This window comes from Aulonocara stuartgranti (genome assembly GCF_965226115.1).
Source record: "Aulonocara stuartgranti genome assembly, chromosome: 6".
Taxonomy (NCBI): domain Eukaryota; kingdom Metazoa; phylum Chordata; class Actinopteri; order Cichliformes; family Cichlidae; genus Aulonocara; species Aulonocara stuartgranti.
The window spans coordinates 24,697,302-24,715,031 of NC_138944.1; the positions used below are offsets into that span (position 1 = coordinate 24,697,302).

Consider the following 17,730-nt stretch of genomic DNA (forward strand, 5'->3'; position numbering starts at 1 on the left):
TAAGGGAGGAAAGGTGAGTGCTGTTGTGCAGTTTGTGTCATTTTTTTTTTTTTGGGTTTTTAAGTTATCGTGAGTTAGTTTGGGATGGTTTGGTTTAAGTTCCACGTTATGGAGGTAACTGTAAATAAACTGCTTATCTTTGGGAACTTAAAATGTTTGCTGAGTCTGCTTACCAACCAGCTTCCTTGACTCTTAAGCCAGACTACTTCACACACATTCATTCAAGCTTCAGCGAATCAATCTAATGAGGTATTACAGCATACTAGAAGAGCAGTTCATGGATGATTTAGTAAGAAAGAAAGGAGGCCTAAATAGCCTCATTCACTATTGTCATTTAACATAAATAGTCTGTTTTAATACAAATTTAGCTTTAGCCTTTCCTCAATTTTTTGTTGTACTGACATTCTTGTCCACAACAGGACTGTAATACCATGTAAAAAAAATAAAAAAAAAATTTAAAAAAATACATTAGAGGGGGGGAAAAAGCAAGTACAATAGATGTAGATACAGAAGGGTGCAGAAGTCTTGAGCTACCCCTTGAGGCTTTATATTGTGATGTAGGACAGAGGTGCAGCAATTTGCTGAAACATGCACAAACACATGGAAATACAGTATATGAGACAAAAATTGAACCAAAAATGTAGTATTTAGAGCCTTTACCACCAGTGTCCAAACCCTGGAGGACTAATGCTGAAGATCACTTTTAATAATTACAACAAAGTCCGGCTCCTCGGACGCAACACACAAATTAATGAGGGGTGGCTCAAGGATTTTGCACAGTACTATATAATATATGAAACAGATGTTTGGAAAGCTGTTTGTTGGTTTTCTTTTGTCCAATATTTTTCCCGTTTGCCTAATCATACAAGGTCTAAACGGCACTGTAGCGCTGAAACTACATATCCCAAGATTCTCGGCGCACTTTTGGGTTCTGGGAAACATGGCGGCGTCCGAGCAGACGACAGATGCAAACGTGAACATCCCGGAGTACGAATATCCCGATGTTAATACAAAACCATTTCATATAGGCTCTTTTAAAAAGGAGTGGCTGAGCAGACTGAAGCCAAGCGACTACTCGTATGAGGAGGCGGATGAGGACTCATTTCTTGCTAACTTTGCCGAAGAGATGGGGGTCGGTGCGGAAACCATGGCTGAACTTAAGACTGTGTGCAGGTAGTCGAGATCAACATTTGATAAACATTTAGACCAGGCATGTGCACCATAATAATATGTTAATGGTAATTAAGTTCAGTTGCAGTAATTGTAATGGTAAACTGATATTAAGAATACTAGTTAAATTACATAATGAGGTGTAATAGCTGATAGCTGAATCTAGTTTGTCCCAAAACTGGTAGTAAACACACCAAACGTGGAAGAGGTCTGTAACACTTACTTATATAACTATGAATTAAGAGTTACAGAGTGTCTCAATGTGCGGCAGAAACATAAACTACCGTAAAATACAACAAAAACCACCATGTGGTCAAACATAGAGGGAAAACAACTGCAAAGGTTGGCGTAAAGACACTGAAATATAGAACAACGTACATGTTACGTTCAAGTAAGTCGTGTAAAAATGTCAATTAAAACTGAAGCTTTTTAGGTTATGGGGTTAAGTCAGTTGTAATTATAAATAGATCCATGTTTCCCTGATTAGTTGTATAGTTTGTAAAATCTTTATTATAATTTCCATAAAAACTAAATGATGTTTTATTTTTTGTTTTTTATCCAGTTAACAAAACGTTATTAGTTCTTCTTTAAAGAAATGAATGCCAGCTTTAACAGTGTGAAAATATAAACTCCTTCCACAGTCTGTAAACTAAACAGAGATGGGCCGATTTATCGGCTGTTATCCTTTTTTTGGTGACTAAAATGACATTTATTAATGACAGTGGGTGATGTTTATTTTTTGTCTCATGACGTTTGTGGTCACTGGAAGGTTGCTTTTAAAATAAATGATTATTTCAAACGTTGATTTCAGTCCAGGAGTTTCACAGTAGGCTCGTTAATTAGTGCAAACTCCGGAACAAGAATTGAGCTGCAAGTAAAACGATGGCCGTTATGAAACAAAACGTCAAAGAAAAAAAGTCCTGTCGATTCTGATACTCGCATGACTCTCACCTGATAACTCTGTGAAGATGATCTGTTCTTTTTACCAAAGACAGTCAAATGACTTTGTTTTTTTTTCTTTCTTTTGAAGTGTTGATTCGCTTCGATGTCATCCTGAAGATCAGCAGCCTGACACAGAAGTTGTACCTCCAGATCCCACATTAAGAACACTAGTGTATGACCTTATTTCAGTTCATACAAATGAAAAATGCGATTGATCAGTATCGTAATGCAATTTTAAATGTGACTTGCTTCTTTTCTTTTTAATACAGGCAAAGAAAGAAGAGGCAAGACCACAGAGCTTCTCTTAAAAAGATTAAAAAGAACAGACATGACCTCTATGCAGATGAACTGGTGGGTGAATTTAGTTAGGGACTGAGATTACATAATTAACCTTTGCATTTACTGTTCGCTCTAAAGTAGGTGTTTATTATTATCCCCTGGGGCTTCTTGACAGGTTCCCAGACATTTTTAGTTTTCTCTTTCATCTTGTATCTAAACGTGAGGCTTGGTTCTCTCTCTTATTTTTCAGGAGCGCCTAACCATTGGCAGGAAACCAGAAACGGTGACTGACATGGTTCCCGAAGGAGAGATCATTCTAACCATCAATGTCTACTACCCAGCTGTGTTCGACAAAGTAAGGGTTACATTTTTTGTTTTTGTTTCTTTTGTCATAAAACTGTTTTTTGTTTTTGTTTTTTTTAAAAGCCACTGTGTTGTGTGTTGTAGTTGAATACTATATTTAATGGCGCATTTCCTGCAGTTTAACTACATCAGACCCCACATGACTCTCCTGATGACGGGTTCCCACAGCTTGGCAGAGCTCAGGGATGCTGTTTGCTGCGTCAGTGACTTGCAAGTGTGTGGAGAGTTCAGCAACACGCCTGACGTAGCTCCAGAATTCATCAGCAAGGTAAATACAGGACCCGAACAGAATAATATTGCTGTGCTCCGTATCTAAATGTAACTGTTTCTGTACATTTAGTGTGACTGGACTCTCATACATGTATGTATATATTTAAAAATGCATCTGTTGTAAGCTAGAGAAAAATATTTTATGTGCTCTTTTTCAGGATCATTACAAGTCAGCTTTCTTCTTCTTTGAAGGAGTTTTCTACAATGACATGCGGTTTCCCGAGTGCCAGGACATCAGCTCGTAAGTACCTCCTTCTTTAGGAAGCTTTAAAGATTATGCATTTCTTAACCAGGACCTTTACAACAGTTGAAGGCAGCAGGCCTAAATCTGTAGAAGGCTGGTATTTTATTTATTCGGGCGATCGTAGCTCAAGAGTTGGGAGGCCGCCTGGTAATCGGAAGGTTGCCGGTTCAAGCTGCGGTTCCGACAGTCTCGGTCGTTGTGTCCTTGGGCAAGAAGCTTCACCCGTTGCCTACTGGTGGTGGTCAGAGGGTCCGGTGGCACCAGTGTCCGGCAGCCTCGCCTCTGTCAGTGCGCCCCAGGGTGGCTGTGGCTACAATGTAGCTTGCCATCACCAGTGGGTGAATGTGTGTGTGAATGGGTGGATGACTGGTTGTGTAAAGCGCTTTGGGGTCCTTAGGGACTAGTGAAGCGCTAAATAAATACAGGCCATTTGCCATTTTACCATATTAATTTATTTATTTGACCAAAGAAAGTGGTCAAGTAATTGTAAACAAGACTAACTCTGACATTTTCATTTGTTCATGTTGCTTTGACTTTTGTCTTGGGTTGATTGTGACAAAGCAAGCAATGACTCACTCAATAGGCAGTTTAAAGAGAGATCATTGAGTTTATTATTTATTGCAATCTGCTCTTATTTGGAGAGTAGAACATCTTTTTATTTCACCTGCACAGGGCTGCCAGTCAAAACAGTTATCAACTGCACTCATGTGTCTCCTCTGAAAATGAAATGCAACACGAGTGAATGAATTGCAAACGTAATAAAGCTGACCTAGGAAAAAATGTATCTTAGTTTAACACGCAAGCTTCCCTGACATGGCCCCCTCAAGGTGCTTAACTTGAACAAATTTAGCGCAATCGTTTCATATTAACAGTCCTGACTCCACAGTGGCTGAAAACCCTTAACTTCTTAACAAGGCTTTCATTTCAAAACACTTGCAGGCATATATGCAAGCAATCGCTAGATTGGATTGTTTTTTTCAATTATTCATTCGTCTGTATGTCCAGTCAACCATTTTCTTGTCCAAATCGAGGTTGCGGGAGGTTGGCAGCCTGTCATAGGGTGAGAGGACAGGGTTGACAGTCTGTCACTAAGACAGAGACACAAACGACCGCTGACACTTAACCAGAATAGCCATTTTAACCTAACATGCCTCTATTTGGACTGTGGGAGGAAGACAAAGAACCTGCACAGGCAGAAGTAAAACCTCCACACACACGGTGGGAATCAATGCTAACTTCTTCTGTGCCACCTTAAATTTGTTCTCAGTTTTTATTTGAGTAAATTGTAAAAGCGGTTAAAGTCTTAAAGTACAGTTTTAGGTCCAAAATTCAAAATTACTCTTGAGCCTTTGAAAATGGGAGACTTTGTATAAAAATGACTGTAATTCCTAAATAGTTAATAGAATATATTTATTCAGCTCCTTGAGTTAAAGCTGAAAGTCTGCACTTCGTTCACATCTGCATTGTGCATTGGTGCAGAGGCAAAAATACCAAAAATTAGGTTACTGCCCAAAACCTTATGGACCTACATGTCTGGAAAGAATTCCAAACAATAAAGTTATTAGATCTGTTTAAGTAATGTTTAATAACTCTACAGTGCTCAGCAGTTTGCAAACTGTGTCTAAGGAGTGACCTGGGCTTGGAGCTGAGAGCCGTAGAAAGGTTAGTAAAATGAAATGGAATAAAATATCTAAATGTTGGCTTTGTGCAGGATTTCTATGAATACCAGGTCTATTCAAGAGTTCTATTTAATGATTTGTTAAATAACTTGAAACGCTCAAATAATCACTGTGATATCTGCAGCTTATGAAAGCAGATAAAGATAGAAGCTTGAAGAGTGTACTTAGTCTGACCGTTGCAAACTGTTCACATTTATAAAACGTAGACCTGTCACAGTAAATAAAGACAACAGTTTTAGCAGATTTGATATTTTTTGTGTCTTTATTCATTGGATTGCAACCTACAGTCGTATCGATACAGTCATCTGTTTCCTAGAGACATAAATCCAGTTGAAGTAATCGATGAGGACGTAATCTCCAGAAATGCTCAGCCCTTTAAAGTGCATGTTGGTCTGTTGTGTAGCATTCTCATGAAGCTTGTTAAAGAGCAGAAGCTAACTGTAGATCTACTTTAGTTTAAGGTCACAAAGCGTTGTGATCTACACCTCAGCACACACTAAGCACTTTATCGCATTGCCCAACAGCAACTTCCCAGCTGATCATCTCAGATCTGACAGAGGATAGTTCTACTTAATAGGTCCTTCTTGATTTGTGCCTCCTCCCAAGATCCAATCAGGAACATTTTTTTCTGGTATAATTTTTAAATTAGAAAACTTTTTAAGCTCGGTCCTTCAGTTTTGTTTGTTGGCTCTGTGAATATTTACTCAGGAGTGTAGTTCAAGTTAACATCGAATATAGATATTTGAATGTCGGCTTGCTGACAGCAGATTTGGGGGGCCTGTAAAAAGCACAGTTTTACAGTTAGAATAGAATTAGACTGAGATTTTCCAAATGTTTTTTGTTTTATGTTAGAAATCCATTAAAAATCCACAAAGTTTTGCATAATTTATCTTTCCCCTGGTATTTCTTTTTCAGGCTAATCTGTTGTGGTGAGGTACTGAAAGGACTCGTCATCTGATATTTGCTGTGCTTTTAATAAATCCATCACTGACATAAGCGCTCTTTTCTATTTAATTTGTAAAAATGTGTGTACACACACACACACACACACACACACACACACACGTAGGAAAATATTTAGTATACACATCCAGAAATGCATACACTATTATATATTGTACATATATTTATTAGTTTCAGGTTGGCCATTCTTGTATTTTGCTCGTTTGTGTTGTTGTGTTTGCACATCTCTGTTGCTTGTGGGGCTCGCACACAAGAATTTCACTCGCATGTGCTGTGCCAGTGTGCCTGCACATGTGATGTGACAATAAAAGTGATTTGATTTGATTTGTGCAAAATTATGTATCATTCTGTGAAATAACCATGGAACTCATGTAAAAATATACGTCAAATATTATATTTTAATTTTTAACTCGGCTCACTTTTTAAAATCTTTCTATTATTATCATTATTATCATTATTATCATTATTTTCTATTTCACTTATTTTACTTTATTATATTTACTCTGATTTCAGCTTTATTTCTACCCTAATACAATTGTTTTGTTGTGTTTTCTTTTTTAAGCTACAAACTATTCTTTGCTTTCATAGATACTGTTTGTTAAACATTTGCTGTGTTTAACTTAATCTTTAACTATTATAAAAAGGGGATTTGCCAACTTCTGGATGAATAACAGACATCTTTTCTCATCTTATCTCCTCTTGCTTTATGATGCAGGACTACAATTGAATGGGCTAAGTCCCATAACTTCCCATCCTACAGCCAGGCCAAGATGGAGGATACACTTTTGGAGGATCTGAAAGTCAAAGTGGGATTCCCGTATCTCTACTGTCACCAGGGCGACTGCGAACATCTGGTCATCATCACAGATGTTAGGTTAGTGCTACTCATTGTCTAGTTCTGCGATTCAACTTCTTTACAGAGCCCACTCCAACTCTTGCTCAGTTTTGGTTATTACTATATATCACTATTACTATAACTATTACAACCTCAAATAACATTTATGTCATATTCTGTGTGTTGCTGTCAATTCAAACAAATTACAGAGAGACTGCGTTATACACCTGCACCTCTGTTCAGCAACAGTTGAATAACAGCTGTCTTTAAGATGAATTAGTACAGTAATAATGAAACTAGGCCCCCTGAAGTTTAAATAACTGATTAACTGGTTTAATTTCATGCTTCTAGCAGTACTGTTGGCTCTACCAGGACGGAGGCTTGGGAAGCTTACTGAACCACTACATAAAATCAAGAAGGATTTAGCCCACTGTGTCCTGTGAACATTAAATGGATAGATATCAGCTGAATAGCTCAAGGTGAAAGAGTTTGATTATTAACATTTACCTGGTTCTTTTCTAACGTCTCGCTCTGTAACAAGGGATAACAGGAATTAGTAATATTTATTGGCTATTAGCAAAAATTTCAACCAACAGGAGACCCTACATATAAAAAAGGCTACAGTTCCTAAACAGTGCAAGATTTTTGTTGAACCCCCATGCATTAAAGCTGAAAGTGTGAATGGCAATCACAGGCAGATGCAGAGAGGCAGATAACTGTTGACACCTTCAGCCAATTTAGAATAAACAGTTCACCTAACAATACACACCTTGGTGCACACCATGATTCCAGGTTCAACCAGGAACTATTCTTTACTTGCTTTAATGGATGCTCTTTCATTACAACAAAGTCATTTTTATTTCTTTTTATTGCTGTTGTGCAAACATGAAACACACACGTGCAATAAACTCGAGTTTTCTATTTGTGTCCAGTGAGCAACTTAAAACCTGAACATTTCAGCTGTCGATAATACGGCCAAGTCAAAGTTGAAAAGTTCGAGCTAAAATCATCGAAATGTTTATCTTCTGTTAGTCCGGTAATGCATTAATAGTTTCCGGCTCTTGTTTGGTGGAGTTCACAGTAAAGTACATCCAGATAATCACACAACCAAATAAGCATGCAGCCAAACAGGGTCATTTTAGCTTATCTCTGCTCCTCATGAATAAGATGCTTGGTATGAATAAGAAATACTCATGCCTATCTGGTTTGAGTTAACGTCAAACCCTGTGCTTAATAAACCGTAAAGTAATAAACTGATTACTACTGCAGTACAGGAGGTGGATTTGTCAGCTGCAGCAATCCCATCTGACAATGAGATGCATTGTCAGACGAGATTTAACATTTCTCACAAGACTAACGGATGCGTAGTTATCTTCGAGCTTATGTAGCGTTGGCGTAAGCAGGCCGACCGCACATGAAAGCAGCTCCTGATATCATGAATGTGAGACAAATCTGTGTCCCTACCGCTCAGAGCCTGTGAGAATGTCGTCTTCTTCCCTGCTCTTTACCCATTACAGACTGGCCCACAAGAACGACTGTCTAGACAAGAATCTGTACCCACTGCTCACGCACAAGCACAGAGTCCTCACCCAGAAGTGTGCTGTCTGCCATGTTTTCATCGGAAGGTGAGGAGACATCAGGGCGCTGCATAAACAACGGAAGCTTTGTGTTATTATTTTTATTTTTTATTTTTTTAAAGGCTGATCACGTATCTCGTCTTTCTAGATGGTATACCACCAACGACCAGTTTGCTCCGAGTGACCCATGTCTCTTCTGTGACAAATGCTTTCGTATGATGCACTACGACGCTCAAGGCAATAAACTGGGAGAATTCTTGGCCTATCCCTATGTGGACCGGGGTGCCTTTAATTAATGGTTCTCATGACTTATTGCTGTATAATACAGTTACATGGTTTATATTTCAGAAGGAAATGGTCTGATACTTGCAACGTCATCAAAACTGTTTTTTTTTTTTTTTTGTTTTTTCTTTTTTTTTCTTTTTTTTTTTTTTTTTTTTTAGGGTTTGATTTTCCTCTTTGAGCTAAACAGTAACATTTACTGATAAACAGTTCAGTTGACAGCAGCACGGTCAGTTTAATGTTTAGCATACTTGTGTGTGGGTTTGTCTTTTTTTTTTTTTTTTTTTGTGTGTAAAGTTATTGATTTTTAAATGCACAAAACAGCTTTTTGATTGAATTCATTAAAAGTAACCGAGTTGTTATGTTTGATTGGTGGACACTTATACAGCTTGTTTAACTCATTTTGATGTACTTCAAATCAATGAGGGTGACACGGAACAGAAACTCGACCTTAGTGAGATGACAATTTTAAAAGGCTGTCTATTTGTCACCTTTATACTGTACTGTGCAAGTCTTGAGCCGCCCCCCTTTTCTTTCTCATTTCCATTTGGTATTTTGTTTCCAGTTAGTCAAACTTTTTTATTTTTCAAGTGGTCTTGAGCAAAGCTTTGTCCAGGCTTTGTGAAAGTGATTCAGTGTTCTCTGGGCTAGTCGTTGTACAGACTAGACCCCCGCCCCCACCTGAGTAGTCTGCATGAAGGATTTGCACCTTTTCACAATGGGTTTTTTTTTTTTTTGCGTAAGTCCTAGTAAATCATTTTTGAGTATGTGTATGTGTGATGCAATACGGCAGCGCTACTAAAGCAGTTAGTTATGGCATGGTAATTTATGGAATATGCTGTGAACTACATAACTAGCCAATTAAAGGCTAAAAGCAAAGTTGTCACCAAGTAATTAGAATACTGGTCATATTTTTGTGTATTGCTGCAGCTTTTCAAGTATTAACTTGGTGCGTTTGGCAACACCTAGGGGGGAAAAAATGGTAATATTAAGGCTGCCTGTTTATTTAAGGGAGAGGAAGAATACATTATAATTGTACATAATAATATGATAGATTAAATAAATAGATTTTAGGTAGATGCTTGTGCATTCTTAAAGTCTTGAATTTTACTGAATATGACATCTCTAACAAGTTAATTTGTTCACATTTCCACATCTTAATTTTTAAGTGAAATGTTTTGGGGTTTTTTGAGTTTATACACTATATGCATATAAGGTAACCTCCTTTTGCATTATTTTTGTGTGCTGCATTTTTCTTTGTTTTAGCAAAAAGAGGAACAACGGTACCGGTATTTAAATCAACCTAGAATGATTTGTTTTAATTTTCACATGGCGTTACTGAGGTGATGCAAAGTGAAACATGCATTCTTTTTTTTGCTAATGTGCTGGAAAAGCTTGAAAATGGACATTGAAAGTGCTTAAAAAGTGCTTGAATTTGATGCTGAAAAAGGTGTCGTAAGTCCTTAGAAAACAGACAAACTCCAGCACATACCTGATACAGAACCCGAGTGATGCATCTGGATTAAGGCTAATCTATTGTTCACTGAAACCATCAGAAATGGCCTCAGTGGAAAAGCAGCTGTCAAGAAGGCATCCTTAAGAGAAAAAGGTAGAGGTATGCTAAACTGCACAATAACTGGACTGAAATTCAGTGTCATGTACGTATCATGTACGGAGGTACATTGACGGAGGTAAGTCTTTCAGTAGGACAATGATCCCAAACACTGCTAAAGCAGTAAAAAACATACCTGGACTGAAAAACAATGGAAAACTATCGGTCATGGATTGGCCTCCCCAGAGCCCAGACCTCAGAACTATTCCTGAAGACTACTTAAAGAAATTAGATAAATGCTTGCCTAAGAGAGTTCAGGCTTTGTTGAAGAATAAAGGTAACTAAACCTAAACTATTGACTTTAGGGTTGTTGGAATTTTAAGAACTTTTTGCCTTATATCCTCCTGAGAACTGAGGAAAAAACAATCTTCCCATTGAACTTTTTGTGATTTTCCTTCTCTGGAGCTAAAGGAGTCCACCCAAACACATGAGATATCAATGGAACACCCTGTATGTCCTCCATTTAGTACATCAGGACTTAGTAGGGTTGCTCAAATAAGTCAACAATGGGCTGGGAGGTCAGTTCCTTGATCCTTAATATACAAATTCTCATGACCATTGATTAAAGCCCAGATGAACAGAATCAATGTTTGGGGATTCTCAGGAGGATATACTATTCCTTCATGTATTTTTGTACACATTTGAATAAATCACTGCAGTTTTGTCCCATTTTTCTAGCAAAAATATTAAGAAATGAAGGATGGCTCAAGACTTTTACACAGTACTTCTAAGCTTTTGATGAAGCCTTTCGGCTTTGAGTGACTCTTACAAACACAAACACAGTCAAACACAATCAGCTAACACATCCATTGGTTTACCAAGAAAAAAAGCGCACAATCCAAGTTCAACATGTTTATTTGATTTTTCTTTTTTTAAATGGCAGCAACAGAACAACAATAACCGCTATGGTTAAACAGGCAAAAAGAAAAAATCTAAGAAAAATCCAGATGACAGAAAGTGGACTAATCTTTGTTTAATATTATCACACAATATCTGTGCTATCAGCTTTAAAAACTACAGTTGTATTACAGCTACCACTTTGTTATTGGATGCTGAAACAGGTCATCAGACAGGCACAAAAATACTCTTATTTACATCTATGTAAAAAACAAAAAAAGAAAAACCTAAAACAGGCGCTGACTAGAAATTAAAGCATTTTCTTGGCTAGAAACTTTGGCAATCTCCACAATTATGTTTTCGTGCATCTGAAGTGGACATGTATGAAACACGCTTTACAGAGTTAACACATCTACTGCTATTAGACATTTTCAAGGTGCTTCTACCTACAGATAATCGTCTGTATTTCCCATAATTGAGGCTAAGATCCACCTGTCGAATCAGTAAATGCTCCAACAATCAAAACCATCTCCACCAGCTGAACCACCCCCCCCCCACACCTCCCCCAGATGGTTCCCGCACTAACTCTCTCCCATCCTCGTTAAAGTTTGACAAACTCAAGGTTGCAGATTTACAAGTCGTGTCACTACTCAAACAGATGCATCTAAGCAGAAGGTGTCTAGAAGTTAAAGATTACAGACAGCATAAAAATAAAATATATGCACTCAGTCGCGATCCTGGAGTTGGGCTGATGAAAGCTTTCAGCAGCAGCAATGCAGAAAAACAACAACAAATCAATTAAACTGGTAACCAGTGGTTGTCATCAGTCACAAACTGGGCACGAGATCTCACGTGATCAGCCCAGTTTTACAGCAGCAAATCTCCCTTCTTCAGGCCTGCAAGACACTCAAGTGGACTCCTCCTGAGTTTTCGGGGCACTACAGTCCAAAATAAAGAATAAAGGGATAAAGGTTAAAACAGTTCATTAAAAAATAGTGAGGATAAAGTCTTGATATTTTATATTTACTCATTTATTTTTAGTAAAAATCCTTGGAAGACCAAACGTTATCCTTCTAACATGTATGGCTCATGTAGCACTTGTGCACAATCAATGGAAACTAAAATCATCAACCCTTGTGAAGGCTAGATTCAAAATCATACATGTGCCTGGGGATGCTGTTTGTTGTTTCTTCTCTCAAACACCATCATAAAGTTCGCGGATGACACCACAGTGGTTGGACTCATCTCAAGGGGGGATGAGTCGGACTACAGAGATGAGGTCAACAGACTGACTGAGTGGTGTTCAGTTAACAACCTCCAACTGAACACCACGAAAACTAAAGAACTTATCTTGGACTTGAGGAAGGGCAGAGCAGACCCGGCCCCACTTTACATTCACGGGAACTGTGCAGAGAGGGTACACTCCATGAGGTTTCTGGGCGTGCAGATCTCTGATGACCTCTCCTGGACTGCAAATACTACGGCGGTGGTTAAAAAGGCCCAGCAGCGTCTCCACTTTCTGAGAGTGCTCAGGAGGAACAACCTGGAGGAGAGGCTGCTGGTGACATTTTACAGAGCCACCATAGAGAGCATCCTAACGTACGGCATAATAACATGGTATGCAGGGTGCTCAGCTGCGAACAGGAAAGTACTGCAGAGGGTCATCAACACAGCCCAGAAGATCACTGGCTGCTCTCTGCCCAGCCTGGAGGTCACTGCAAACTCTCGGTACCTCAGCAGAGCTGGCAATATCATCAAGGACCACTCTCACCCCAGCAACCAACTGTTTGAACTATTACCGTCAGGCCGACGGTACAGGTCACATAAAACCAGGACAAACAGATTCAGGGATAGCTTCTTTCCCAGAGCTACCACCGTAGTAAATAAGCACAAAAACAATTGAACCTATTCCATACCGTCACTGTCATTATATTATGCTGCTATTCATACTGTCATTATATTAATGCTGCTATCCTGTATATATTGTACATACTATTGTCTGAGTACTTACGATTGTTTTTTTTGTACTTTTTATATTTTACATTTATATTTATTATTGAAACTTGCACCAAGGGAGTGGCACTCCAATTTCGTTGTACTCTGTACAATGACAATAAAGGCTATTCTATTCTATTTTCCAGTGCACCTGTATTTAATTTGCACCAAAGCAGATGAAATCACAGTGCTTGATCCTTCCTAACTGGACAGACTGAAATCCCTGCAGTTTAACTGACTCTGTGTTAGACTGTGATGATCAAGAGCTACAGTGTATTTGAGAAACTGAATTTCAATGTTATATTTTACTAATGCTCTTTATTTAAAAAAACAAAAACAAAACAGAAACATAGGAACAGAAGTTCCAGTCCCCTTTAACATCAAATCTCTTAAATATTTGAATGCATTTTCAAATGCCTACTTTAAGTCATGAGCAGGAGGCAAGGGCCTTGATTCTGTTAATGGAAGTAAGAAAACTTTATCAAATCAGCACATAACAAAATAAGCTCTAAAGGCTTTATTTCCTTCATTGATTTTGTGACTTGTATGAACCTCAAAGACGAGGTGGGAGTGGGCAGGTATCACACAGCACCTTCCAGGATGACCTTTTGTATAATAGACCAAGAGGGGGAAAAAGTTAACAACCCACATGTGTGGCACTGCCCTGAAAACTATGTATACATTATGAATTGGAGTTATATAACCAGCACTAATGGGTTCAACTGATTTACACTGACAGTTTCTGTTGAGGCCATCAAGCATGCAGGAGGATCACAATCAAGCTTGTGTTCTCAAAGCTACCTTTGATTCTCTCCTGCTGAAGCATCTTCGGGAAGCCTCTCTCTCTCCATCTCCTGCTTCTTCTCGTCGGGGCCGACATCACCATTTGTCACTTTGTCTGTTCGGCAGAGACGCACAGGCTGAGTCAAACAGAGTCATCGCTGCACAACCTGAGCCATGACAGGAGCATGTGATGGCACATGACCGGTCAGGATCTTACAAAAATAAATACGATTTTCTATCCATTTGACATGCTATGCACTTTAAAAAAAAGACCTTTCATAAAAGGCACACATTTTGATAGTAGTACTGTATTTTCAAGCAAGGATGCGGTAATTAAGGTTAGTTTTTCTGGAAAGGATGCAAACCACACTGATCCTGTGATGTCCCCCTGGGAAGGGGAGAAGAAGCTGATAGCAGAGGATCACTGTTTCTGTTTACTGGTATTTATAAGTGTGTTAGAAGTTCAAAATGAATTTAAAATAATGAGCAGAAAACTTTATCCCATTTCTGTTACTGTATTCCCTTGCAGTCATCAAAATAGCTTATAGGTATCTTATTTCCATATACCAGTTACCATCATCACTAGCTTGTGCCCAGGGCTCAGTCACGCCCTTAAAGGCTGAATACGTAGTAAGCGCAAACCTTCTGCTTAACGTAATGGAAAGAGATCTGTGTTGCCTTAACTGACAGAAAACTGACATTTTCTGTTATTTCTGCCATTTCCACACAATTTGATAAAAACTTTCTCCTACTCACCGTTATAAGAATAAAATCCATCAGACAACATACTGTATATAAAGGATGGATGCAGCTACCATGACTACACCTACTGGTTAGTGACATTGTCTTGAGAAACCCTGATCTGAGTTCTTTAGCCTTTGCCATCTTAGTGTTTTAAAAGCATATGTCACAAGTATCTGAGGGACACTGCACACTCTCCAACTAGCAATCTTGTTTCATTCTTGTTCTAAAGTTCAGTGGGGGACCATAATTTCCTAAATGACTGTCACATTGTAATAAACAAGATTCCAAACCAGGGACTAAAATCATCTCATCGGGGCAGTCATTAGTCATTGAGAATGGGAGGCGAGGGTTGTTTTCCTTGAAGCCAGAGGAGTCGGCTCCTGGTGGCCAGCAAATGCAGGTTTAAGGCACCTGCACAGAGACTTCACTTTTCAGACCTTTTACATACCATCTGTATCAACCCATAATAAATGTGCATTACTTTCTGTAGAAACATGCTTTTTAGCATCTGTGCCTGTTTGCCAGTCTGGCATATTTTGGTAAATGAAAACAGGTCAAAATATCTTCATATCACTCTGTAACTTTATCATTGTATGCACTGCACCTCTGTTTAGGAATCAGTGATGTTCTTGATTTATTGTGAAATGTTCCATCCAGGAGCTGTGTGTGGTGCTCCGCAGCAGGGAAACAGATCTGCATCATCAGTCCTAAAGAATCATTACAATCCTGCAAATCACTGGATGGAGAGCAGCCATCATATTGGGCTATTTGGCTCGACTTGACTCGGTTTTGGTCGTTTTTCATGACAACCGAGCACCACCTAATATCCGTGGGGTTGTTATATCAGCTGACAGTCCCGTGATGTCATTTGCAAGAACGCCAAAACAAAGGGGGACGTCAAGGCGATGGTATACCGGCTGCTCAGTTTATGGCTTTTTGTCAGACTCGAGGACCACAGTGGTGTTTTTTTATGACACCATTTCCCCTCATGTTGATTTTCATGTGGGAGAAACTCTTGTGATTTATTGAGTAATTTATTGAGTTGACTAGCCAATCAGTGGTGTGCAGTCTGTTGACATCACATTTTCAGATCACTGTGAACTCTGGCTGAGTAGGTAGTAAAAAAGTGCCTGGTAGCAGGTACTATCACCTACTGGAAAACGCCCCGAAAAACCAAGTCGAGGCGTGCATGGATAAGACCTCCAATTAAGGTAAACTTTTATTGGCACCAGTCAAGTGGAAAACCTCTCTCACTGAGCTCACATGCTGCAGTTATACCAGCTTTAATACCAATGTCTGCATTGACAGTTAATGTGGTGAGGAGCTGTTAAACCACAGTGAGTCGTTGACTCTTTGACTCACTCATAAACCTTTGATCGGCTCCCCTGAACTACAAAGACAGAACCCTAAATAACTGACACCTCAGGCAGATTTTCTAATACAATGTCAGTGGCATAATACAGGAAAAAATATACAAGCTCCAAGGACCATATATAAAGCTTCCAAGTACAAGGAGCTGCTGGTGTCAAAGTTCTTAGAATTATATTTCAACAGAATCCCTCAAGATTAAGATTATAATCTGATAAAGATCAAAGTTATTCACAAAACACATACCCCTTATGAAAGCTCTTAGATAAAATGGTAGTTCTTAAACAGAGCACAAAAGTAAGAGAAATATGCTCCAAGGGAAGACAGTTAGTGAAATGTTAGATCATGTATTGATAATGGTTGTGGTCTATCTTAAAAAGCTGTGCTCATCTCCCACCCAGCACAACAAGGCTAAAATACAAAAATGAAACACACACAACCATGGTAGCATTCACAAAGTCCAGGAATGGCTGCAATCACAACATAATAAGATTGTCTCTGCTTTGATGCAACATTTTTGCAAAATACATTTTGCAAGTGTCCAAAAATATATAGGCCCATGCATGCTAAACAGCTACTGTAAAGGTAGAAAGAAAGAATGTGATGATCTGTACCCGAATTATTTTCTTTGGCTTGTTCAACCCTCTTCAGCGCTCCTTTCTTTGCTTCTTCGTGCTGCCGTTGTTCAGCTAAAGATTTGTTCAGCACCTGGCTGAGCACACAGTCACCCTCTCCAACCAGAAACATGCTCTTAAACTTATTGTACAACATGGTGGCCTTGTCCATGATATCCTGGCTTGCTTTGAATCTGCGAATCTAGGACACGAACAAATAAGGAAGGCATTACCACTCATGAAATAACGCTGATGCAGAATGCATCCAAAATAAGACTCCTTCATGCTGTTACCTTTTTGAGCGTGGCGATGAGTTCGCTGTGTTTCTGCAGATGCTGGGTTGTGACCTGAAGGGCACCAATCTCATCTAATGCATCCAGACACTTCTTCACATCCTAGTGACAAGAGACAGGGAAAAATACAGATCACATGGAAAAAATACAGATTTTTAGAAGATACACCTATGGTATCAATTTGAGGTGATGCCAATACCACATCAGCATTATAATGAGGGGTAAAAATAGGAGGAAAAATGCCAGTTATGTTTTCCCACAGCCCAGTTAAAACTGAGTGAACTAAAGTAAAAGCTCATGTGCAGATCTGAGCCCCGACGGACTGAATAATGCAAGGAGCGCATTAACAAGGATGGAGTAGCAGGCTTATTCTTAACCTTAAGGTACCCACATAAGAGTCCAAGCATTCTGGCATAATTTAAACAGTGCAATAAAACCACAATGAGAAAAGTATGCGTCTATGGGTAAATACTATTTTAGTCTTTGATGGATCCTTTAGATGAAGCATTGACGGGTTTAACACCTTTTGTCTTCATCAGCTCAGTGCAGGAGAACACTGATTCATAAAGTTGTCAGAAGAGAAATGTGGACTGAGTAACATGTAAGATTTGAGTGATGTGAACTTACAGGGTTGTCAATTTTCAGTGAAATTTTGATTTCACTGTGCAGTCTCTGCAGTTTCAAGTCAGTTGACATTTCTAAGTGAAGAAAGAAAAGGGAAGAAAACATGATTATTCTTAAATAACTACTTTTAAAAAACTGTACTGAAATATAAATAAAAAATATTTTGATTGGTCACTAAAATCTTTTTGCACCTACAATTGACTTTTAGCTTGCCACAAAAATATGAATATATATGTTTTTTGTTTTGACCGCCAAA

The 17,730-nt window shown here is 38.7% G+C and overlaps 2 protein-coding genes across 6 annotated transcripts in view; one reads left to right on the forward strand and one right to left on the reverse strand.

Annotated features, from left to right (window-relative positions):
• Positions 1-863: 863 nt before the first annotated feature.
• snapc3 (small nuclear RNA activating complex, polypeptide 3) lies at positions 864-8,966 on the forward strand. The gene is made up of 9 exons (XM_082537542.1): positions 864-1,173; positions 2,201-2,284; positions 2,382-2,463; positions 2,642-2,746; positions 2,873-3,022; positions 3,183-3,265; positions 6,626-6,784; positions 8,263-8,370; positions 8,471-8,966. The coding sequence occupies exons 1-9, from the start codon at positions 941-943 to the stop codon at positions 8,616-8,618; spliced, it is 1,152 nt and encodes a 383-aa protein (XP_082393668.1). The 5' UTR covers positions 864-940; the 3' UTR covers positions 8,619-8,966.
• A 2,089-nt stretch (positions 8,967-11,055) lies between these two features.
• The window catches only part of psip1a (PC4 and SFRS1 interacting protein 1a), a 29,898-nt gene continuing 23,223 nt past the window's right edge, over positions 11,056-17,730 (reverse strand). For all 5 annotated transcript variants that reach the window (XM_082535480.1, XM_082535481.1, XM_082535484.1 and 2 more), the window contains 5 exons: positions 17,478-17,548; positions 16,851-16,952; positions 16,558-16,759; positions 13,850-13,946; positions 11,056-11,991 (listed from right to left, as the gene is read on the reverse strand). In XM_082535480.1, the coding sequence (XP_082391606.1) occupies positions 11,961-11,991; positions 13,850-13,946; positions 16,558-16,759; positions 16,851-16,952; positions 17,478-17,548 (503 nt within the window). In that variant the 3' untranslated portion in view covers positions 11,056-11,960. The remainder of the gene's footprint in view (positions 11,992-13,849; positions 13,947-16,557; positions 16,760-16,850; positions 16,953-17,477; positions 17,549-17,730) is intronic.